A 25,389-nucleotide genomic window follows, 5' to 3' on the forward strand; every position below is an offset into this window, starting at 1 on the left:
TAAGCAAAATTCATAGCTGCAATTAAAGATTAGCAATATCCTATCAAAAACAAAGGAAACCAGCTACACTAGAAAGAAACTATCCAAATCAGTAACTTAATCAAACCAACAAAAGAAAGAATTATTAAGGGGGAAAAAAAATATGAGGCCGACCTTGAAATCATCATCAATTGGCTTCAGAATTTGATCAACAAAAGTCTTAATCATGCTATTAGAGGGTAACGATGGTGGATCAGTGGCCACGGTCCATAATTAGTTCATGGCAAATACATGTTGTTCAAGATTTCCATGGCTTGAAAAGTGCATTTCCACAAGAACTGAAGATAGTGGAGATCATAAATTGTGAGATGAAGCACAGTTACCTTTGAACAGAGATTTTCTTTTTTGCTGCGGAGAGGGAAGGAGAGGAGACGGTGTTGCTCGGCGACCTTTGCTAGCACCGCCATCTTCGTTAGCAAGGCCCCCTATTCTTGGCCGGAGAGAAGAGCCATTAGTGGTGGCACCGCCCCTGCTTCCAAAATACACTGAAAATTTGTAACGACGGCGTTCTTCTTTAAGATCCTTCACTCATCAACTCCACCAGAAAGGGAATCACCTCTGGCAAATCCCCGATTTCCGCACGGTATTCCTCTATCGACAAGAGGTGGAATACGATGGCTTGCGGCGTTCTGTTGCGCCTCCTCCTTGAAAACTAGTCCGATGACGTGCACAACGAGGCCGAGTCCACCGACCTCGATGATTGTCCTTGCGCCGCTTGGGTGCTCCCAGAGATTCGCCGCCACCGTGGCAAAAAGGCAATATCGCTCGCCCCAGTGTCCTCATCGTACTACGCCTAAGATTTTCACGAGGGAGATAAATCATGATAGCTGGAAAAGTTAGTGCATAGTGGGAAGAGATACACGGACCAGAGAATTACGCCCTGACTATCCCACGATTTGAACCCACGCTCTCAAGTGACAAGCTTCTACGCACTAACCGCTCAAGATAACCCCGTGGAATGAGATTCGCCGCCACCGTGTTAACACGGTTGGGGGAGTAGTAGGTTAAAAACGATTTGAATCGTATCAATTAATCTAAACGAAATGATTTTTTTAAAACCAATTAAATCGACTAAATAAAAAAATTAATTAATTTGATTTAAAATTAAATTAATTATTTTTTTTAAAAAAATATTTTTTAAAATAACATTCAGATCTTAAGAATAGGAGGTAAAATTTTAATTTGATCCAAACATTTGATTAATTTAATATATTCAATTTAATTGAATAAGAAATTTAAAAATTAAAATCAAACCTACTTAAACAAATTAATCATTTTTTTAAGGAAAGAAAATTAAATTTTCAAATAAATTGAACCGATTTATTTGATTTAATCAAATTTTTATTCATCCTTAGCCGACCTCCACCAAATAAGTCTGATTGACCACGTTAGATTTCGAGAGTCTCTTGATATTAAATGCGGCATTGCTTTGTCCCAACTCGTCAAGGACGTGAGCTTGCGGATGAGGAAAGTCGCAACCATCTTCATTGCCACTGTAGAGCTCAACGGCGTCATTGTTTTGCTACGAGGAAGTTAGAGGCCGTGTTTGGTTTAGTTATTTTCTATTTTTATTTTATGAGAAAAGAAAAAAATATTATTTGATTGATAATTTTTATATTTATTTTTTAGAAAAACAAAATATCAGCATTTTATGAGAAAATAGAGAAGGATATAAATAGAAAAGACATATTTTTATTAATTTTTTTTACCCAATAGCGATCTTGGGAGTTTCGGTTAAACACATTAAACAATTTTGATTAATATGTTTATTAAGTTAATATATTTATTTATTTATAAAATATGTGATCTCTGATATTTTATTTTTAAAATTAATTAATTTAAATAAAATGTTTATAACTATATTTTTTTTTAATAAACGTCATTAAAAAAATATCCACGACACGAAAAAAAACCATGACGCATTGACGCGTGTCTTGGCTTTCGATTTGCCCTGCTGTAGTGACCATCGAGGACACGAAGCGAAGCCACTTGATTCCTCTCTTCAATTTGATTGGTCACTGTAAACCCATTGTCAGACTGTAAACCTAAACAAACTGATTCCTTTGCCTATCTATATAAGCATTTCAGAACTTGGCTCGTCGATCACGAACCAATTTTTCCAAATCTCCAAATCCATGGCAAGCTGTCCTTCCACCACCTCCTCCTCCTCCTCCTCTTCCTCCCCCTCCAATGTGTTTCAAGTGACCAAATCCAGGAGGCCAAGGCTCACCAAGAAAGCTTCCGACTCGGAGGAGGAGAAGAAGAATTTGGACAACGGAAAACGCAAGAGAAGCTCTTCTTTCAGAGGCGTCACCAGGTAACAATTAAACTTAAAACAAAGAAAAATCTAGTTGTTTGTAGTGTTTTGATTTGTAGCTGGTCGATATATAGGCATAGAAGGACTGGGAGGTTTGAAGCTCGCCTATGGGACAAGAACCCCCTTCAGAACAAGAAAGGTAAGACACGGTTACTACAAGGGCAACTCTAGGGATTTACTTAATGAACATGATCGCCGCCGATTAGTTATTTATTCTGCCCTTTAATTTTAATGGCATTTGTTTTCCTCTTTCTCACTTGGATTTTGTCTCGCGAACTGCACGTGTGTTGGGGCTCCTGCGGCATTGGCATAGTTTATTTAGGTAAATTGCTGCTTACAAGAGTCATAACTGCTTTTATTTCCATCCTTGATCATTTATGACCAAAAAAGAAGAAGAATTAAAAAATGCATCTTTGAATTGGTGGTGTTCACTGTGAAGGGGCTTTTGGTGATGAAGAAGCTGCTGCTAGGACGTATGATCTTGCTGCACTCAAATATCGGGGTCCTGAAACAGCTCTGAATTTTCCTGTATGCACTGATATTTAACTCTGTTTTGTGATAAATAATAGCTAGATATCTATAGATAGATAGATAATACATATATTGGATCCAGTTTGATACGTACAGAAAGGACTACGAAGAGATGCAAAGGATGTCGAAGGAGGATTACGTGGCTTCTCTCAGGCGCAGGAGCAATGGGTTCTCAAGAGGCGTTTCAAAGTACCGCGGGGTGTTCAGGTTAATTATCAAATATGTTCCTTAAAAGGATCGTATCTTTAGAATTATCTTTTGGTTTCAAATCTGAATTATTCATTCATTCATTCTTCCCATTTTATATTCATTTTCTGTCTGTATCTGGAAGAACGTGTCAATGAGGAGTAGTTGATCTTTAGAACAAAAGGTTTTTTTTGTTTTTCTTTTCAGAAATAAGTCCAAAATGTTAGAGAGTTGTAGCTGCTATTTAGCTAATTAATGGCTGAAATCTAATGTTTTGGCCGAGTCTGAATACGTTTTGTAGCATGCACATTTTTCCCATTTGAGGCCGGTGCTCTGAAAACAAACTGATGACATGAATGGAATTTGACAGGCACCAGCACAAAGGGAGGTGGGAGGCGAGAATTGGAGTTTTTGGCAACAAGAATCGCTATCTGGGAACCTTCAGTGAGTCCTCATACGTCTTTTTTCTTCTTCTTCTTCATCTTCCTCCTCTTGTCAGTCAATCGTTCTGAAACACCATCTCAAGCTCCTAAAATCTCATTTCAGGCTCACAGGAGGATGCAGCCCGAGCTTACGACCGCGCGGCGATCCAGTTCAGAGGCCCCAACGCAGTCACCAACTTCGACATCAGCAACTACATGAACTGCCAGAAGGTACCTGCCACAGCCACGAACACTCCGGAAGCTCCTCCTCCGGAGGTGAACCAAGATTACTACGACTCTGAGGAAGCAAACGCCGCTGCAATTTTGATGAGTCTGCGAACTGAGATGGCGGTCGAAAAATTTGGGTGAGGGGAAGAGTGGCGACTTCAAACACCCACTTCCTGATACTTGTGCTTTTTGTGTTTGGTACTGCAAGAACACTTGTCACCTTGTTGCTTTGTCTTTTGGATTTGAAACCTTCATAAAGCCTAATTTGGTTGGGCAAGCAAATGCTCTTATTGAGCCTCTTTCATTCAAACAGAATCTCTATTCTAGTATCAGTCCTAAAATTCATTGGAATACTCGAAGATCGCCGGAGGAAGTTCCGGCGACGGAGCCTCAAAGTTGAGCACACTGATAGCTTGTTCCATGGACGGCAGTGCTTCTGGATCAGGGATGAGCGTACCATAACCCCACGACCATCGAGCATTCCATTTCTCTCCGATCACCCCACAACCATCAAGCATTCCATTTGTCACCGAGCAAATTCTCCCTGTAGCCTCGCACCCACTGCCTCAAGAATCGTCTTCCTCCTGAAAAGCTAAAGCTTGTATCATTTCTAGAATTCATTTGAGCATCCAAACACAGCCTCGACCACCGGGCACCCTGTAGCCTCACATCTGCCGCCTCGAGAATCATCTTCCTCCCGTAAGACTAAGCCTAGTACCATTTATAGAATTTACTTGAGCATCCGATGTGAAACTATAAGTAGGCATCGATAATGTGGGACTATAAGTAGGCACTGGCACCGACAAGAAGAAAGCGAGGCCGTCGCCGGTAAAATTAGTCTGCGCCTGAGGCCTGATGTCGAAGACAAAACGAGTAGTGAAATCTGACAGCTGCATGGTTTGCGCGTCCCAGAGGAGGAAGATATCCTTCTGGAACTATAAGTAGGCATCGATAATGTGGGACTATAAGTAGGCACCGGCATCGTCGGAGGAAGCTCCGGCAACGGAACCTCAAAGTTGAGCGCACTGATAGCTTGTTTCATGGACGGCCGCGACTTTGGATCAGGATGAGCGCACCATAACCCCACAACCATCAAGCATTCCATTTCTCTGATCAAATTCACCCTTTTTGCCACAATTTTCCACCCGTAAAGCTCCCAAACCGATTGAACCAGTTCGGCCGTGCCATTCTCCTCTACCATTAATTGCTTTTTACCGGATGCCATCTCTAGCGCCACGACCCCGAAGATATAGACGTCCGATTTTTTACTTGCCGGTGAAAAAACCTTCATAAAATTGCTCCAACTTGCCGGTCGTCTTTCCCATAAAATTGCTCCAACTTGCCGTCACCGTCGAGTTCACTGAGTTGATGTCGATTCCGATGTGGCTTCCAGCCGGGTCATTAACGATCTCGCCATTTGAGAATGTATCGAACTCCACCGCCACCGTTGTGTTCTCCGGGGGTGTGGGAAGATGAGGTGACCAAGTAAAGAGGCCCAGGCTGCCGCCTAAGGAATTGTTGGGGACATGGAGCATCGGCACCGACAAGAAGAAAGCGAGGCCGTCGCCGGTAAAATTAGTCTGCGCCTGAGGCCTGATGTCGAAGACAAAACGAGTAGTGAAATCTGACAGCTGCATGGTTTGCGCGTCCCAGAGGAGGAAGATATCCTTCTGGTAGCTCGCTCTGCCCCCACTCTCGGCGACCGTTCCGATTAAGGTGTCTTTGGTGAGCTCGATGCCACCATTGCCGTTATCCGCATCGCCTTGGAGAAGGATATCGGACACGAAGACATCGTTTGGGAAGCTAGCGAAGTTGAACGAGAGAGAGCTCGAGGAAGGAAAGCCGGCTAAGAAACAAATCACGAACGTAGAGATCAAAATCCTTGATCTACACATCTTGCAGACTGAAGGATTTGCAGAGGAGGAGAAGTGATGAAGGTTGCAATTTAATTACATCTGTGTCAAATGATGCCTTGGATAAGAACAAGACTGAGTCAAAATTGTCTAGTCGATTATGTCACCTAACTGTATATTTCTATGAATTATCATAAATAAATCTGAACTTGCGTGACGTCAATGAGAAGAATAGGAATGAGTTTTTTTTTTTAAAAAAAATGATATAATTTTTAATTTGAATTTCCTCGATTTTGATATAGAAGAAATGTTGGGCTCCAAATTGGACCAACGGGCGGCAGCAGTTCTTCCGCCAAGGCCCAAACTTTGCCGCAAAAGGAGAAGAATTAGAGAGAGGGGCAAGAAATGCCGGGCACGGCTACGATGGTGGGAGCCTATTGGGTTTGGGCGTCTAGATATACCGTGATTAATCCTAATCCTCGTCCTCCAGCGATTGGGGATTGATCTGCTAAGTAGATTCGCTTCTGATGGCGATCCGTGGGAGCACGCTTTGGGGATGGGGATCGGCGTCGTATTCGCCAACCAGATGGTGAAGTGGGAGAAGAAGTTGAAGGAGGACCTCGACAAGATTGTCGAGAAGGCCTTAGACATCCAAGGAACGCAAACACTAAAATAATTTTATTTTATTTATTAATTGATCTTGACTAAGTACTCCTTCAAGTATCATAAAAGAATAATAAATTTTATTATTACATTTAAGATACGGTTAGTTCACGTTATCATATAACTTTAGTCATATGATTACTAAGTAATCACATAATTAAAATTATGAAAAATAAAATATAATTAAATATTGTTTGATCCAACCTAGATAGTATAATAAAAATTTATTTGTTTAAAAATTTTAATGAATAACTTAATTTAATATTATATTATATTATCCTCAGTTACAAAACAAATCTTACATAAAAATAATAATATTATTATATACATATATAAAACAAATCTTACATAAAAATAATATATATATATATATATATATCGTTTTTCTTTTTTTATATTTTTTTACGTTTTCTATTTTTTATGTTTTTTTATTTTTTTTTAATTTTATTTTATTTTTTTACATTTAAAAATTTTTTAAAGCTTTTTTTTCCCATTTTTTCTATTTTTCTATTTCTTACGTTTTTTTATTATTTTTAAATTTTTCTATTTTTTATTTTTTATGTCTTTTTTTTAAAAGTTTTTTGTTTTATTTTTTATGTTTTTTTCTTTATGTTTTTCTTTTATTTCACATTTTTCTCCTATCGAAAGGGTATTTTTGATAAAAAAAATCGTTAATCCCGGAATAAAAAAAAATCTCAATTTTATGAGGTTTTCTGATTCCTGGTTGTATGCTCCTTTTGCTGACGTGTTGAGCATGGAACATTACTCGGGAATTATCAATTACCTAAACCAAATAAGGTTTTCATTAATAACCTTGGATGGATAACCAAGGTTATCAAGGATAACCCCCAACCAAACGCAGCCTTATATTATTTCTTGCTCTATGCATATTCTCTTTTTTATATGTTATTAGAGTCATCTCTTTTTATCTTCCCTCAACTTCTTGAAACGAAGATCCAATAAACGACAAATCCTTTTTCATTTTTTCTCTCAATCCACTTCCGTCTCTAAGACCCAATCAATCCTTCTTCCTCTACTATCGAGACAATAAAGGAGCCAGGCAGAGGAGAAGTCCTAGTGAGTGAAGCTAGGCAGAAGAAAATCCTGGTGAGTAAGTCAGGCAGAGGAGAAGTCCTAGTGAGTGAAGCTAGGCAGAAGAAAATCCTGGTGAGTGAAGCCAGGTGAAAATCCTGGTGAGTGAAGCCAGGCAGAAGGGAAGTCTTGGTGAGTGAAGCCAGGCAAGGAAAATCCAAATGGATCAAGTTTGATCAGACATCTGGTGTTAGGAGAAAAGTCCAAGTGGGTCAAAGGGATTGACCGGACACTTGGTGAGGGAGTTCTAGCAGGTCAAGGGTGACCAGATGCTAGGCATGATGTACCAACAGGTCATAGTTGACCGGATGTTGGTCTAGGGGACTTTGGACTTGTTTTTGGGCAAAAACAAGAGCTGAATCGATCAGCCGATCGATTGGCTAATGCCCAATCGATCGGCTGATCGATTGGCTAATGCCCAATCGATCGGCTGATCGATTGGGCGAGTCCCTGCGATAAGCCTCCTCCCAATCGATCAGTGGATCGATTGGGAGAATCGCCGATCGCACAAAAAGCCTCCCAATCTATCGACCGATCGATTGGGAGCCTCCAATCGATTGGCTGATCGATTGGGAGCTGCGATTTCGTGCGATAAGCCCTGGATCGATCGGTCGATCGATCTAGGCAATTCCCGAGAGCACAGAGGCGCTCTGGATCGATCGGCCGATCGATCTAATGTTGGTTAGTCCTAGGAAAACGTATCGGTTCCACTGTACAAAATTTTTTTGTACAAGTGTCGAACCTTTCCTTAAATAACCTATTGTGTTCTTTAGAAGTTAAATAAGGAATCGCAGATGGAACTTAACATTATTGATTCCAAATTTAACTTATCTGTTGTTAATGGTTTAGATTTGAATCGCAAGCGGAACTTAACACTATTGATTCAAATTTACCTAAGTTATTAATTCCATAAATATTAATTTCCAAAATTGGCTTCCAGGACTACATGGCGAGGCACATCTTGGATATGGGAGCAACCACCACCGCCTAGGCAAAGCCTTTTAAGGAAAGCTAATATTTATTTCCTTAAATAACTCTAGGTTAACCAAAAAGAACAATCGAATCACAAATTCGAAAAAGAAGAAAACACAAACTCGAAAAAAAACTATTTTGAAAACTCTAGAATCATATGCCTCTTGTGTTTGGTATTTCCATAAATAACTATACAAAGAAAACTAGTATGATGCAGAAAACAATTACTAGTTATACCTTTCTTTGTAATCAAAATAACCTCTTGATCTTCTACCGTATTTCTCTTCTTATCTCAGACGTTGTGTGGGCAACGATCTTCCGAGATGAGAACCACCAAGCTCCTTCTTCTTTAAGCTAGATTCGGCCACCAAGAATTATCCATGAGAAGTATAGGTCCGACCACCACCATCAAGCTCCAAGGGATGCTAGAAACAAAGTCTCCTTTCTCTCCTTCTCCTAGCTAGAACCGGCCACCATAGAAAGCTCTTGTGTTGATGCCGCCGGCCACAAAGGAGGAAGAGAAAAGAAGAAGAAGAGAAGACCCTAGGGCCGGCCACACCAAGAAGGAAAAGAGAGGAAGAATAGAATAGAGTTGTTCGCCATTAAGGCACCTCTACCCCCTCTTTTATAATCCTTGGTCTTGGCAAATAAGGAAATTTTAATAAAAAACTTCCTTAATTCTTTTGCCATGAAAAAGAAAAATTAATTAATTAAAATCAATTTTCTTTTTCCAAATTATTTGGCCGGCCACCTTTCTCCCCAAAACAAGGAAAGTTTTAATTAAAACAAAAATTAAAACTTCCTAATTTGTTTCCGAAAATTTATAAAAAATTTCTTCAATAATTTTTCCCTTCATGGTGGGTTATAAAAAGAAAATTCTATAAATTAAAATCTTTCTTTTAAACATGTGGATAATTTCCAAAAAGGAAAGTTATCTCTAAAAATTTAAAATCTCTTTTCAATCTACAAATAAGGAAAGATATCAAATCTTTTCTTAATCTTTTGTAGAAACTAATAAAAGAGAATATTTAATTTTTAAAACTCTCTTTTAAATTATGATCATGGTTAAAAGGAAAGTTTTCTCAAAATTAAAATCTCCTTTCAATCTACCAATAAGGAAAGATTTCAAATCTTTTCTTAATTTTTTGTAGAAAGCTATAAAAGGAAAGATTTAAATTTTAAACTCTCTTTTAAAAACATGATATCCACATAAGAAATAATTTTAATAAAAATTCTTTTTAATATTCTAGTGGCCGACCACCTAAGCTTGGGACCCAAGCTTTGGCCGGCCACCAACTTGGCTCATCCACTTGGTCTTGGCCGACCCTAGCTTGGGTTCCAAGCTAGCTTGGCCGACCCTATTAGGATGGGTAAGAAGGTGGGTATATAGTGGGTATAAATCTCTATATACAATAGGCTACGATAGGGACCGAGAGGAGGAATTGATTTTGGTCTCCCGATGAAATTAAGCATCCCGTGTTCGCCCCGAACACATAACTTAATTTCATCAATAATAATTCATTCCACTAAAGAACTATTATTGAACTACCGCACCAATCCCAAATTACATTTTTGGGCTCCTTCTTATTATGAGTGTGTTAGTCTCCCTGTGTTTAAGATGTCGAATGTCCACTAATTAAGTGACTTACTGACAACTCATTTAATTAATATCTTAGTCCAAGAGTAGTACCACTCAATCTTATCGTCATGTCAGACTAAGTCCACCTGCAGGGTTTAACATGACAATCCTTATGAGCTCCTCTTGGGGACATTATCAACCTAGACCACTAGGACACAATTTCCTTCTATAATCAACAACACACACTATAAGTGATATCATTTCCCAACTTATCGGGCTTATTGATTTATCGAACTAAATCTCACCCATTGATAAATTAAAAAAATAAATATCAAATATATGTGCTTGTTATTATATTAGGATTAAGAGCACATACTTCCATAATAACTGAGGTCTTTGTTCCTTTATAAAGTCAGTATAAAAAGAAACGACCTCTAATGGTCCTACTCAATACACTCTAAGTGTACTAGTGTAATTATATAGTTAAGATAAACTAATACCTAATTACACTACGACCTTCCAATGGTTTGTTCCTTTCCATCTTGGTCGTGAGCTACTGTTTATAATTTATAAAGAACCGATAATACGATCTTCTGTGTGTGACACCACACATTATGTTATCTACAATATAAATTAATTGAACATCTACATTTGGTATATATAAATGTAGACACTTGACCAATGTGATTCTTATAAATGTTTATACAAAAGCTAGGCTTTTAGTATACACATCAACAATCTCCCACTTATACTAAAAGACTATGCTGCCATAAACGCTGTCATACACCTGATTCCCATCCATTCAACATGTCCATCAAAAGCTCTTGCCTTAAGGACCTTAGTGAAAAGATCTACAGGTTATCACTTGATGCAATCTAGGCGGCAACAACTTCTCCTCGTTTATACGATTTCTTGTATTGGGTGGTACTTGCGCTCTATTGTGTTTACTTGCCTTATGGACTCATGGTTTCTTCGAGTTTGCTACTGCACCACTATTATTACAATAAATTGTAATAATCTTTGGACAAACCAGAAATCATATCTAAGTCCATCTTGAGGTTACTGAGTCACTCAGCTTCTATGGTTGCCTCTAAGGCTGCCACATACTCAACTTCCATAGTGGAGTCTGAAAAGCACCTATGCTTAACACTCCTCCATAGTTATGACTTTACCTCCTAAAGTAAACACAAAAACCCCGAGGTCGACTTACTATTGTCCCTATCTGATTGGAGGTCAAAATCCGTGCAACCCACAGGGATCAAATTATCTGGCTTGTAAGCTAGCATATAATCTCTAGTGCCTCTAAGGTACTTTAATATATGTTTTACCGCAGTTCAATGTCCTTGTCCAGGGTTACTTAGATATCTGCTAACTATGCCCTCGATAAAACAGATCTCTGATCTCGTGCATAACATACATTAGGCTTCTGACAGCCGAAGCATAAGGAACTGCCTTTATTTCCTCTATCTACTTTGATGTCTTCGGAGACATCTCTTTAGATAAAGCTACTCCATGCTTAAAAGGTAAGAAACCTTTTCTTGGAGTTCTGCATGCTAAAATGAGCAAAGATTGTTTCAATATATAAAGCTTGGGATAAGTAAAATATATTCTTTTCTTGCGATCCCTTTGATCCCAAGAATATATGCATTCTCCTAAGTCCTTCATATCGAATTGTTTGGACAACCATACCCTTACTTCTGACAACACTTTGATATTGTTTCTAACTACAAAAAATGTTATCTACGTATAGTACAAGAAATACCACCACGTTTTCATCACATTTCTTGTATACACAAAACTCATTTGGTTATAAAATAAATCCATAGGTCTGGATTACTTTATTAAACCGAATATACCAAGACCTTGAAGCGTTACTTCAGCCCATAGACTATTTCAGCTTACACACAAGATGCTCTTTGCTCTATGCAATGAACCCTTCTGGTTGCTTTATATGAATGTTTTTTTCAAGACTTCCATTAAGGAAAGCTATCTTGACATTCACTTGCTAAATCTCATAGATAAAAGAATCCGGGTAGACTTAAGCATGGCTACCGGTAAAAAAGTTTCCTTTTTCAACAAGCCTTGCTTTGAAAGTTTCTACCTTCCTGTCTATCCCTCTTTTCCTATTATAGACTTATTTTTACCCAATGACTTTTACACCATTTGGTGATTTTATAAGCTTCCAGACTCTATTAGAATACATATATTCTAATTCTGTATTCTTTGCAAAGATGCTGCATCTTTATCTTGGAGTGCTTCGTCATATATCCGGAGATTAGGTTCATGTCCTCCAGGGATCGAGTCCGAAGACTCTCCCAAAACATGAATCTTTTTAGGTTGCCTAACAATCCTCCCACTACGACGAGGTACTTTCTGCAATTGTGTATCATTTGTGATACGTGTTGCAGTTTCTTGTGATATTTCATCTTGTATAGTTGGTACTAGGTTAGACGTGTCCTTTAATTTCCTTAAGAATAATTTTTACTCATGGGCTTGTGGTTTATAGTATAGTCCTTTTCTAAAATCGAGCATTGGTGCCAACAATGACCTTCCGATTTTAAGAACTACAAACCTCTTTTCATTTTTCTAGGATAACTCATAAACAAGTGAACTCATGTCCAATTTTTCAGTGTCTCTCATGTGCTAGACCACCCAAATCCGAATATGCTTACTTAAGTGAATTTTAGGGTGAGATTTAAGTTCATTATTGAATTTTGATCTCAAAACTTCAAGTTTTGATTTTCCTAATTATTTAGGAATTACAGGTCATTGTTGGTGCAATGATAGAAGTTTAACCATATTTTTAGGGGGAGTTACTCTTTGAAAACATAAATCTTATTTCAAAGACCATGAAAGGTGGTTAATCCTTTTGGTAGATTGATGCTCGGGGTTAAGCATTGGGATACAATGAATGGGATTTTCATTGTTAGAATGGTGAATGCTCTAGGTTGAGCATGGTAATGGAGATCATGGCTCAAGGGGGATCATTGGAGAGAATGAAGGGGGATGATACCTTCATTGATGCGATGATGAATGCTCTAGGATGAGCATAGTGAAGTGAAGTAAAGCTCAAGGGGGAGCTTTGGGGACAATGAAGAGGATCTAATCTTCATTATGGTGTTGTTAACAACAAGTGATGTTGTAAAACAACGTGGAGTTAACTCTTATGGAGAAGAGTTGGTTTTATGTTTTTGATGTGTGACAAAGGGGGAGAATTGGAGGTTAAGTTAGGTCTTCATCTCGAGAAGGGGAAGTTTTGTCCTCTAGGAGGAGAATTGGAGGTAGTTAGACCTTCATTCATACTTTGTCATGGAATTGTTGAGGCTATGGGATTTAGCCTTGTTATTGTTAGGACCAAAAGTAGCTAGAGGGGGGGGGGGGGGGGGGAATAGCTCGTCGCGTTCGCTCGTTGCTCGGCGTTGCTTGTTTCTTCAAAGATGTGCAGTGGAAAATACAGAAACAAATATGACAACGCTAACACGGTTGGTTTACTTGGTATCCACCTCACAAGAGGTGACTAGTCCAAGGATCCACACCACGCACGCACCCTCCACTATGAAAACACTCCTTTTCGGTAACTACCGAGGGCGGAGAAGCCCTACAAGACTCTCAGTACAAGAGGAAAAGAAAGGGAAACAAAATACAAGCGCAAAGCTTACAATGAGTACAGGAAACCCTAACCCTAGCTTCTCTTCTTGCCTTTGATCCGCCTCTTGACTTGGAAAGCTTCCAAGATCCTTCAAGAACTGGCGATCTGATCTTTGAGAGCGCTGTGGAGGAGCTGGCGAGTAATCTGGAGTGAATCGGAGAAGCGATGCCGAAGGAAATGAACGCCTGCGGCTATAAACGACGCCAACGGTCGGATCCCGATCGATTCGAATGTTCCCAATCGATCGGGGAGGCTTTGGATCGATCCATGGATCGATCCAGAGCGCCTCTGTGCTCTGGAAAAGCGCCTGGATCGATCCACGGATCGATCCAGCGCTTATCGCGCGAAGCAGAAGCATCCACCGATCGATTGGGACCTCTGGATCGATCCACGGATCGATCCAGAGGCTCTCTGTTCGCTGGGACAGGTCTGGATCGATCCACTGATCGATCCAGCACTTGATTTTTGTCCAAAACCAAGTCCCAAACCTCCCAAACCAACATCCGGTCAACCTTGACCTGTTGGTATGTCATGCCTAGCATCTAGTCACTCCCTTGACCTGCTAGGACTCCCTTACCAAGTGTCCGGTCAATCCCTTTGACCCACTTGGACTTTTCTCTGTGCCAAGTATCCGGTCAATCCCTTTGACCTACTTGGACTTTTCCTTCATGCCAAGTATCCAGTCAATCCTTTGACCTACTTGGACTTCCCCGCACCAGATGTCCGATCATCCTTGATCCATCTGGATTTTCCCTTGCCTGGCTTCACTCACCAGGACTTTTACCTAGCTTCACTCACTAGGGTTTTCCATATGCCTAGCTTCACTCACTAGGACTTTCACCTGGCTTCACTCACCAGGATTTCCATCTGCCTAGCTTCACTCACTAGGACTTTCACCTAGCTTCACTCACTAGGGTTTTCCATCTGCCTAGCTTCACTCACTAGGACTTTCACCTAGCTTCACTCACTAGGGTTTTCCATCTGCCTAGCTTCACTCACTAGGACTTTCACCTGGCTTCACTCACCAGGATTTCCATCTGCCTGGCTTCACTCACCAGGACTTTCACCTAGCTTCACTCACTAGGGTTTTCCATCTGCCTAGCTTCACTCACTAGGACTTTCACCTGGCTTCACTCACCAGGATTTCCATCTGCCTGGCTTCACTCACCAGGACTTTTCTTCTGCCTAGCTTCACTCACTAGGACTTCCTTCTGCCTGACTTCACTCACCAGGACTTTTCTTACTGCCTAGCTTCACTCACTAGGTCTTTCATTTTGCCTAACATCCCAGTTAGGACTTCCCAGTCAAGTATCCGGTCAACCTTGACCTACTTGACTCTTCTTCAATCAATATCTTATTGTCAAACATCTAAACCCAAACCAAGACTCAGCTTGGTTACCCAGGTCAACCTTGACCTGAGGGATATTGCACCAACAATCTCCCCCTTTTTGATGTTTGACAATACCACAATAACACTTACAATCCCATATGTAAGTTAGGCTAATTCCATAGCCTCCTTCTTCATGCCACGGTAATGAAAGCATAAATTAAGCTCTTCATTCTCCCCCTAAGAGGGCAAACTCCCTCTAGGTAATGAAAGCCTAACTTACTCCCTTTCATGAGTCCTTTCATTCTCCCCCTATGACCTTCCCATAGGTAATGAAAGCCTAAGCTTAACCATACATTCTCCCCCTATTGGCACACATCAACCCATCGTTGGACACACATCAACCTATGCTCCAATTCTGGGCACACTTCAACAAATCCATTTGTTGAAGACTCTCCCCCTGAAGAGTTGCTCATCGTTGTTCACAACATCACTCGTTGTGATCAACACGATAATGAAGGTCCCATACCCTTCATTTATCCTTAACTTCTCCCTCAATGTAGACAACTACCCAACCTTGAGCATTATCTACCACTTGAGTGTCCACTTGAAATAATGAGGATATCCACTCCCCATTTCAAGTTTAAATGCTCAACCTTGAGCAAGTTCACAACAGAAGGTTAACCACCTTCCAAGGTTCATGAAAAATAAATTTCATGTCTTTAAAGAGTCCCTCCCCCTAAAGACATGGTGGTAACTTCTGTCATTGCACCAACAATGACTTGGAATCCCTAAAACATTAGGAAACCCAAATTTAGAAGTTTTGAGGTTCAAATATTCAAAATTTGAAACAACCTCAACCTAAACTTCTACTTAGTCTTCGTTAACCAATCCATCCTTGTTTTCAACATGAAAACACCCTTTGTATGTATACAAATGTATTTAAGGGGTTTGGAATGGTTACCTAAACTCAAAGGGGTTCAAAGATGGTGAAATCAAGCCTTCCCAGCCAAAATCAGCAACTTGGATCGATTGGAGTTGGGTTCCAATCGATTGAACCTTTCTGAATCGATCCACTGATCGATTCAGACTACCTGGATCGATCGGCTGATCGATCCAGCGAGCTTCTGCTCGCGGGAATTGCCGTTTGAATCGATCCATGGATCGATTCAGGAACTCCAATCGATCCATGGATCGATCGGAGCTCTGATAGTTGCTGAAATTCCATTTCAGTCAACTTCAGAAACCCCTAGAAAATTCTACAAAAATCCAAAAATTATGAAATTTCGTGTAGACATTATTTAGGGCGTTTACTATCACGGAAAAATAGTTTTCTATGAAAATACTTCATATTTTCAAAGATTGACACAAACTTGAAAACTTGCAAAAACTTTAGTGTTTTCTTCAAGTTTGTGTCTAACTATTCAATGGTGATTACTATCAAAAGATAGCCTTCACCAAGGTTTTCCAAAAACATTTTAAAAACATTTTCAAAACTAATATCCCATCACATTCCTTGGGCTTAATGCACATGACTTGTACATTAGCTTTCCCAATGATGGGAAAACACATAACTATGTGTTTTGATGAATTTAAAACTCAAAGGAATGCACTAAATCAAGATCTTGAGTTTTGTTCATCATCCTAACATTTCACTTGTATCTAATGTGCACTAAACCACATACAAGTCACCTTATAGTCTTTGTGAGATGTAGATTTTGGTTTTTGCCCTAATCTAGGGATCATGCATATCTATCTAGGCATTTTAGAAATATTAGACATCCACCTAGAATGTCACTTGTTAATAAGGGTTGTTAAATGCCATTTGTCCTTAATTACAAGGGAATTAAACTAATGCATGATAATGTTATGGCATACATCAAAATAAAATAACTTTCAAAAGAAAGATTCCTATAATTACATGATGTATGAATGTCATGACATGGTATTTTTGGATTTTTCATAATAAAACATGAATGCAAAAATAGACATGATGTCATGGCATATGATGGGCAAACAATCATGGCAAGGTTTAGCATAAATAAAATATACCTAGATTAAGTATCTAAGTATCCTTAAAATCTTAGCTAAACTTACGACTTAAACCTAGATTGCCCTAAAGTGCTTCAAGAAAATGCCAAAACCTAAATTGGCATTTCTAATTTCCTTGATTAATGTATGCCAATTGAAAATAAATATGTCCTCAAATGTTGGCATATTTCATTTTTCCACAAGGGTAGCACTTTGAAATTAAGACTTAGTGTGCCTTTAATTTCCTAAGAACATACCAAAATCCCAACTTGGTAGTTCTTATGTTTTCTCAAATTTGTGCCACTTTAAAATAAAATCAATACTTCTCCAATTTGGCACATTTTACTCTTTCAAGGAGTAAATAATAATTCCATTTCATTTTCAAAGGTTAACAAAAACCTTGAAAATGCTCCTTGAGTGTCACTTTCCTCAAAGTTGGGTTAACTACCCTTCTAATCGGAGTTGACACTCTCTAACCCATCTATGGGGTAGAGAAGATGCTCCTAGGAACCCAACACCTATTGGTGCTCCTTGGATGCTCTAGGTACTCACTAGGGATAACTTCCCTAGATACCTTCCTAGTGACCTTGTTGGGCTTCTTAGAAGCCTTGGTCATATTTTCTAGGTCAACTCTAGGGATAACCTCCCTTGTGACCTTGTTTGTGACTTTCTTAGACTTCTTAGAAGTCTTAGTCACATTTATTGCAAAAATACTCTTAGGGATGACTTCCCTAGCATTTTTGGCTTGACCACTAGACCTAGGGTTTGTTCCATAACTATATGGAACTCTATGGTAAGAGGGCACATCCTTCTTAGCCTTTGGTTTGTATCCCAAACCTCTATGGCCATTGGATGGCTTTTGTACCCCTAAACCTAGGTTATGCTCATTTTGCCCTAATAGGATATTTTCCATCCTTTTTAGGGTCTTTTCCATTTTATCAAGCCTTGATCTCAAGACTTGATTTTCTATCACTAAGTCCTTAGTTTTTGGTTTTTCATTTGATCCATGAGCATTTTTGTTTCTAGGCTTGTATCTTACATCCTTAGAGTTATCGCCTAGGTTTTTACCTACATTCCTAGCCTTAGGGATAGTAGTTTTGGCATGTAGGGCCACATGCTTTTCCTTAAAGCCCTCATGCTTCCTATTCTTATGGTAAATCGCATTAAAATGATAAAATTTGACCTAGCATGCTTTTTACCATTTTGCAAGGAATAGGCTCAATGAAAGTTACCTTCCTTTTTACCTTGGAGGCTCCCCTTGACTAGTGCCTCCTTGAGCCTTGACCATCTTCTTCCCTTGGGGCATTGACTTCGGTAATGCCCTTTTTGTTGACACAAGAAGCACACAATGTGCTCCTTGCTCTTCTTTGTCCCGAGGGTGGTCTCCTTGGGCTTCTCCTTGCTCTTTTGTGCCACTTGGCCCTTCTTCTTGGCCAAGTTGGGACACTTGCTCTTATAGTGCCCATGTTCCCTACACTCAAAACATATTATATGATTTTTATTATTAATTGAAATATTTATACCTTTGCTTGTAGGGGTGGCATCTTTTTCTTTGGATCCGGAGGTAGAAGCTTCCTCTTGATCGGACCTTGATTCTCCTCCATTTGATTTTTCTTGACTTGTGGAGGTAGAATCTACTTCCTCCTCTTCGTCTCTTGACCCGGATGTAGAAGCTTCTCCTTCTTCTTGATCCGGCGTCACCAAGGATTGCTCCCCCTCAATCCTAGAGGTGGAGGCTTCATCATCTTGAATATGAAACAAGGAGTATGCTCCCTCCTTGTTCCCTTCGTTGCATTCCTTTGAGGATGAAGCTTCTTGGATTTCCTCTTCTTCGGAGGTTGAGCATCTATCAACCTCGGAATCCTCCTTTTGGTCTTGCTCCAAAGAGTCACCCTCTTTGGATTCTTCATGATCTTGTACAGTGGAGGGGATCTCTTCATGAAGCTTGACCAATTTGCTCCAAAGTTCCTTGGCATCTTCGAATTCTCCAACTCGAGCCAAGATGTGGCTAGGCAATAAGTTGACCAGAAGCTTGGTCACTTTGTCATTTGCCTCGCCCCTTTGAATTTGCTCTGAGCTCCATCTGCTTTTCTTTAGAAGCTTGCCCTTGGAGTTTGTTGGAGCTTTGAAGCCTTCCATTAGAGCAAACCATTGCTCTATCTCCATCATAAGAAAGTTTTCGATTCTTGATCTCCAAGAATCGAAGCTTGCCGATGTGTATGGTGGAGCCACCCTTGTGTCAAATCCAAGTCCATCTTGGAATTGCATCTTGAAGTTGAGCTTCTTGAATTCTTTGACTTTGATGAATTTGCTCCAACTTCTTCACCCTCTAGCTTTTCTTGTTATGCTTGACCCTTCCGGCGATGATTCCGGTGAAGAGCGGCCTCGCTCTGATACCACTTGTTAGGACCAAAAGTAGCTAGAAGGGGGGGGGTGAATAGCTCGTCGCGTTCGCTCGTTGCTCGGCGTTGCTTGTTTCTTCAAAGATGTGCAGCGGAAAATACAGAAACAAATATGACAACGCTAACACGGTTGGTTTACTTGGTATCCACCTCACAAGAGGTGACTAGTCCAAGGATCCACACCACGCACGCACCCTCCACTATGAAAACACTCCTTTTCGGTAACTACCGAGGGCGGAGAAGCCCTACAAGACTCTCAGTACAAGAGGAAAAGAAAGGGAAACAAAATACAAGCGCAAAGCTTACAATGAGTACAGAAAACCCTAACCCTAGCTTCTCTTCTTGCCTTTGATCCGCCTCTTGACTTGGAAAGCTTCCAAGATCCTTCAAGAACTGGCGATCTGATCTTTGAGAGCGCTGTGGAGGAGCTCGCGAGTAATCTGGAGTGAATCGGAGAAGAGATGCCGCAGCCATCACATGCCTGCAGCTATAAACGACGCCAACGGTCGAATCCCGATCGATTCGAATGTTCCCAATCGATCGGGGAGGCTTTGGATCGATCCATGGATCGATCCAGAGCGCCTCTGTGCTCTGGAAAAGCGCCTGGATCGATCCACGGATCGATCCAGCGCTTATCGCGCGAAGCAGCCGCGTCCCAATCGATCCACTGATCGATTGGGACCTTTGGATCGATCCACGGATCGATCCAGAGGCTCTCTGTTCGCTGGGACAGGTCTGGATCGATCCACTGATCGATCCAGAGCCTGGATCGATCCACTGATCGATCCAGCACTTGATTTTTGTCCAAAACCAAGTCCCAAACCTCCCAAACCAACATCCGGTCAACCTTGACCTGTTGGTATGTCATGCCTAGCATCTAGTCACTCCCTTGACCTGCTAGGACTCCCTTACCAAGTGTCCGGTCAATCCCTTTGACCCACTTGGACTTTTCTCTGTGCCAAGTATCCGGTCAATCCCTTTGACCTACTTGGACTTTTCCTTCATGCCAAGTATCCAGTCAATCCTTTGACCTACTTGGACTTCCCCGCACCAGATGTCCGATCATCCTTGATCCATCTGGATTTTCCCTTGCCTGGCTTCACTCACCAGGACTTTCACCTAGCTTCACTCACTAGGGTTTTCCATCTGCCTAGCTTCACTCACTAGGACTTTCACCTGGCTTCACTCACCAGGATTTCCATCTGCCTAGCTTCACTCACTAGGACTTTCACCTAGCTTCACTCACTAGGGTTTTCCATATGCCTAGCTTCACTCACTAGGACTTTCACCTAGCTTCACTCACTAGGGTTTTCCATCTGCCTAGCTTCACTCACTAGGACTTTCACCTGGCTTCACTCACCAGGATTTCCATCTGCCTGGCTTCACTCACCAGGACTTTCACCTAGCTTCACTCACTAGGGTTTTCCATCTGCCTAGCTTCACTCACTAGGACTTTCACCTGGCTTCACTCACCAGGATTTCCATCTGCCTGGCTTCACTCACCAGGACTTTTCTTCTGCCTAGCTTCACTCACTAGGACTTCCTTCTGCCTGGCTTCACTCACCAGGACTTTTCTTACTGCCTAGCTTCACTCACTAGGTCTTTCATTTTGCCTAACATCCCAGTTAGGACTTCCCAGTCAAGTATCCGGTCAACCTTGACCTACTTGACTCTTCTTCAATCAATATCTTATTGTCAAACATCTAAACTCAAACCAAGACTCAGCTTGGTTACCCAGGTTAACCTTGACCTGAGGGATATTGCACCAACAGTTATGAAGTTGGAGTTAAGGCTATGGGATTTAGCCTTGGTGATAAAGAAGGAGTTAAGACTATGGGATTTAGTCTTGGTATAAAGAAGAGTTAAGGCTATGAGATTTAGCCTTGTGATAAAGTAGATGTTAAGACTATGGGATTTAGCCTAACTTAGTGGTGTTGTCAAACATCAAAAAGGGGGATATTGTTGGGGCAATTTCCCTTAGTCAAGTTTGACCAGTTTGACTAAGCTTGAGTTGGGTCAAGCTTGAGTCGTAATGTTTAAGTTTTGATGATTGACAATATATGGAGAATGCTAGGGCAATCGTCCAGTTGTGGAGATGGTCAAAGGGTTGACCAGGTTGATGAGAAGACAAGTCAAGTAGGTCAGTGTTGACAGGAGACTTGACTAGGAAAGTCCTAACTGGAGTTTAGGCAATGGTGAAGTCCTAACTGGAGTTTAGGCATTGGTAAAGTCCTAACTGGAGTTTAGGCAATGGATGATGTCCTAACTGGAGTTTAGGCAATTGGAAAGTCCTAGTGTGATCTAGGCAAGGGGAAGTCCTGATAAGTGAAATCAGGCAATTGGAAAGTCCAAGTGCGATCTTGATAAAGGGAAAGTCCTGGTGAGGAGCCAGGCAATTGGAAAGTCCAAGTGTGATCTTGGCAAAGGGAAAGTCCTGGTGAGGAATCAGGCAATTGGAAAGTCCAAGTGTGATCTTGGCAAAGGTTGTAAGTCCAAGCATGTGGTCTTGGCAAGGTAAGTCCTAGTGTGATTTGGCAATGAGAACTCGATAACTAGGATGAGGCTGAAGGAAGTTCCTGAAGGCAAGGCGTGAAAGATAGGTAGATATCTGAGGGACGCAAGGCTGATGGAGAGGCTAGAATGGCTAGTTCGAGGTTGGTCAGGTGTGGCCAAATGCTAGGCATGCAGACCCAACTGGTCACAGTTGACCGAGAGTTGGGTTTGGGAAGCTGGACTTGAGTTTGAGTCAAGTCCAGGGTATTCAATCAATCGGGCGATCGATTGAACAAGGCTCCAATCGATCGGTCGATCGATTGGAGTGTGTTGTGAGTGTGGGATGGCTCCAATCGATTGTGAGTATCACTCACAAGCACAGAAGGCTTCCCAATTGATCAGTGGATCGATTGGGACCTGGAGTTCTCGCGTGAGGAGTCGAGAGAACAACTAGATCGATCGGTCGATCGATCCAGCCATTTCCAGAGAGAACAGAATGGGTCTGAATCGATCGGCCGATCGATTTAGATGGTCCCAATCGATCGGTCGATCGATTGGGAAGTGACCGTTGAGCAGGTTGCAGGTGATGGACGGCTGGGATTGCTGGGTGCTGACGTGGAAATCGATTGAAACGATTTTGGATCGATTAGGAGCACTATATAAAGCCTGGGCGGAGCGTTTTCTTCACTAGATCTTTGCAATTTCTCTTGCGATTTTTCTGCGATTCTTCACGCGAGCTTTCAGATCTTTACTGTCAGTTCTTGAAGGCACTTGGAGGTGTTTCTCCAAGGTTCAAGAGGCAACAACGAGCAACAAGTAAGCAAGAAGAAGTGTATTTCATTTGTATTTCTGTATTCTCTTCTTATAGTGGTGTTGTGTGAGCTTGTACGAGGCTTCTCCGCCTCCGGCTATGACCGAGAAGGAGGTGTTCATAGTGGAGATTGTGTCATGTGTGTGGATCCTTGGATTAGTCACATCTTCTTGAGGTGGATACCAAGTAAACCCTAGGTGTTAGCGTTGTGAGTGTTTTGTTTTGTTTTGTCTTTGTATTCCGCTGCACATTATCAAGACGAAGCAAGAACGAGCAAGCGCGACGAAACGCTATTCACCCCCCCCCCCCCTCTAGCGGGCACAAATGTCCCAACACCATTTAGTTTTTCTTCTTTTGCCAACCATCTAGTTGATTTTGGTCTTTACCTTGCTTAACCTTTAGTTAAAAGTTTCCAAGTCAAGTATTTAGTTAGCCTTGACCTATTTAACTACTCTCCCGTATCAAACTGGTTAACCTTTGACCAGTGGAGAATTGTTCCAACAATCTCTCAAATGAACAATACCTATAATCTCCATATATTGTCAAATATCAAAACTCAAGTTTGAGACAAACTAGCCAAATTTGAACTAGGGAATATTGCACCAACCACGATGCCAAAGAAGTGATGAGAGGTAAGTAGGATGAGATGCGAGCAGGAAAAGATTAAGGTTTAAGGTTTAAAAGCCCGCAACCCAATTTATTTTTATTAATATTTTTTAATTAATCCTAGAAATTTTCAACTTTTTTCAATTTTCCCCAAACGCATTTGGAAAAACGTATCCTAGTCGTATCCTTTCCGTGTCCAAGACATATCCACATGGTGAATCCTCAAAAAAGTACATGACACATTTTTGGCCTATCTGATATGCGTATTTACGTATTATATCCATATCCATATCCATATAGTATCCATATCCAATACTTCAAAACTAAAAAATTTTAGACTATCCACACTTCATAGCACTCAACATAACTAAATATCAAATCCTTTAAGCAGAACTGGTACTCCAGCTTTGTCGACAAAGCATTCCAAACCTATTTATATATGAATATGTTTCATAATTATACATACAATCTTCTAAAAGAAAAGTCATTTACTGAAAATTGTTTTAAAAGTATTTAAAATAGAATTCATATTATAAAGTCATCAGTGGGGATAGCTCAATTGGGAGAGTGTCAGATTAAAGATTTGAAGGTCGTGTGTTCGATCCACATTCATTGCATTTCTTTTTTTTTTTTCATTTTCGGGCGACGATTTGACGATGATAGAGTTGAAGAACGAGAAGCCTTTGACGATGCTTTATTTCCTTTTTCGTTGCTCTGGTGAGCCCCCTACTTTATACTAATGACTCTGCTTTAGCCTTAAATTAAATTACATTAATATTTTTTTTATTTTTACACCGAAAATACTTTTAAGGTTTATTAGTAATTTTCGCAGAGACACAATCAATGATTTAGAGTTCGAGACTCAATTGCTGCAGTGTATTATTGGAAATTTTTTCCATTAATCAATCAAGAATCTAGAATTCGAGACTCAGTTATGGAGTATTATTAAGAATTTTTCTTATTAATTAATTATGAATCTAGAGTTTAAAACTCAAATGTGACATATTATTGAGAATTTTTCTCATTAGTAATTTTCTATGATTCTTTTTAATCTCACAACTTAGGATTGTCAACACTACGAGTTGAGAAGCTTCTATAAATACCTTATGTCGACGACGTTAGAAAATATACTTTTCTCAACGTTTTGGCTAAGATCAAGTATGATATTAAATTTATTTTTTATAAGGGGGAGTTCGTTATAGTAGCTTGCTGCTGGAATTCTCGAGCGTCACTCTTGCATTGCACTATTGCATGGGTATGACACACCCTTACCCAATTTTATTAATTAACTTTCAATTAATTTGGTGAAGTCCAAAATTAAATTACATTAATAATTTTTTTTCTTTTCACACCGAAAATAATTTAAAGGTTTATTAGTAATTTTCATTGACTCATTAATCAGGGATCTAGAGTTCGAGACTCAGCTGCGGTGTATTACTGGGAATTTTTTGGATCTAGAGTTCGAGACTCAGCTGCGGTTTATTATTGAGAATTTTCTCATAATCTAGAGTTCGAAACTCAGCTAATATAAATATGATTAGAATGGTGATAAAATGAATAAATAAATAAAATAAAATTTTTTGTTGGATTAATTCTTTATTTGTTGCTTAATTCCTACAACAGGAAAATGAGAAATTATTGATAATAAATTCTACATAAAAGTAAATAATTACATTATATATATTTATTCCTCCCCTTTTTTCTTTATTTTGGTTTTTTCTTTTAATTAATTTTTCATTTTAGCTAATTAACTTAACTTGAGTTCTCTTCAGTCCCACATCTTAAGATTGATAACACTCGAACGAAAAAACTTCTATAAATACTTGGGGTCGACATTAAAAAACATATTTTTTTTTTGACTTTTTGGCTATGATCAAATATGATATTAAATTGATTTTTTTTATAAGAGGGAGTTTGTTATAATAGCTTGTAGTGTCACTCTTATTTTTTTGCTAAGATTAAATATAATATTTATTTTTATAAATTTAATATATGATATTAAGAGAATCCAGAATAAATCATATTATCATTTAATAATGTTATTTAATTACTTGATAGAAAATATTTATTTTATAAAATTTATATGTATTCATGTATTATATTATACATAATATATGTGCACGATCACAAGTAATGATAGTTGGATAGAAAAAGAAAAATCATTAGTATAAAAGATATCTAATCTTTT

At 39.8% G+C, this 25,389-nt stretch overlaps 2 protein-coding genes and 1 pseudogene across 2 annotated transcripts; 2 read left to right on the forward strand and 1 right to left on the reverse strand.

Annotated features, from left to right (window-relative positions):
• The first annotated feature begins 2,163 nt into the window (after positions 1–2,163).
• On the forward strand, positions 2,164–3,864 carry LOC121972724 (ethylene-responsive transcription factor WRI1-like). The gene is made up of 6 exons (XM_042524367.1): positions 2,164–2,356; positions 2,431–2,500; positions 2,792–2,884; positions 2,970–3,094; positions 3,444–3,517; positions 3,620–3,864. Exons 1-6 carry the CDS (start codon positions 2,175–2,177, stop codon positions 3,862–3,864), a joined length of 789 nt encoding a protein of 262 aa, XP_042380301.1. The 5' UTR covers positions 2,164–2,174.
• Positions 3,865–4,988: 1,124 nt separating this feature from the next.
• LOC121972725 (agglutinin-2-like) lies at positions 4,989–5,618 on the reverse strand. The gene has a single exon (XM_042524369.1). It carries the CDS (start codon positions 5,616–5,618, stop codon positions 4,989–4,991), a length of 630 nt encoding a protein of 209 aa, XP_042380303.1.
• An 18,710-nt stretch (positions 5,619–24,328) lies between these two features.
• On the forward strand, positions 24,329–24,472 carry LOC121973980 (annotated as a pseudogene).
• The last annotated feature ends 917 nt before the right edge of the window (positions 24,473–25,389 follow it).

Source organism: Zingiber officinale, chromosome 4A (assembly GCF_018446385.1).
Source record: "Zingiber officinale cultivar Zhangliang chromosome 4A, Zo_v1.1, whole genome shotgun sequence".
NCBI lineage: Eukaryota > Viridiplantae > Streptophyta > Magnoliopsida > Zingiberales > Zingiberaceae > Zingiber > Zingiber officinale.

Excerpts from the sequence above, each read along its gene's own strand:
- LOC121972725 (XM_042524369.1), bottom strand. The coding sequence starts at position 5,618 with ATGTGTAGATCAAGGATTTTGATCTCTACGTTCGTGATTTGTTTCTTA.
- LOC121972724 (XM_042524367.1), top strand. The coding sequence starts at position 2,175 with ATGGCAAGCTGTCCTTCCACCACCTCCTCCTCCTCCTCCTCTTCCTCC. Across the intron at positions 2,357-2,430 it reads TCTTTCAGAGGCGTCACCAG|GCATAGAAGGACTGGGAGGT; the intron begins GTAACAATTAAA and ends GTCGATATATAG. Across the intron at positions 2,885-2,969 it reads AAACAGCTCTGAATTTTCCT|TTTGATACGTACAGAAAGGA; the intron begins GTATGCACTGAT and ends TATTGGATCCAG.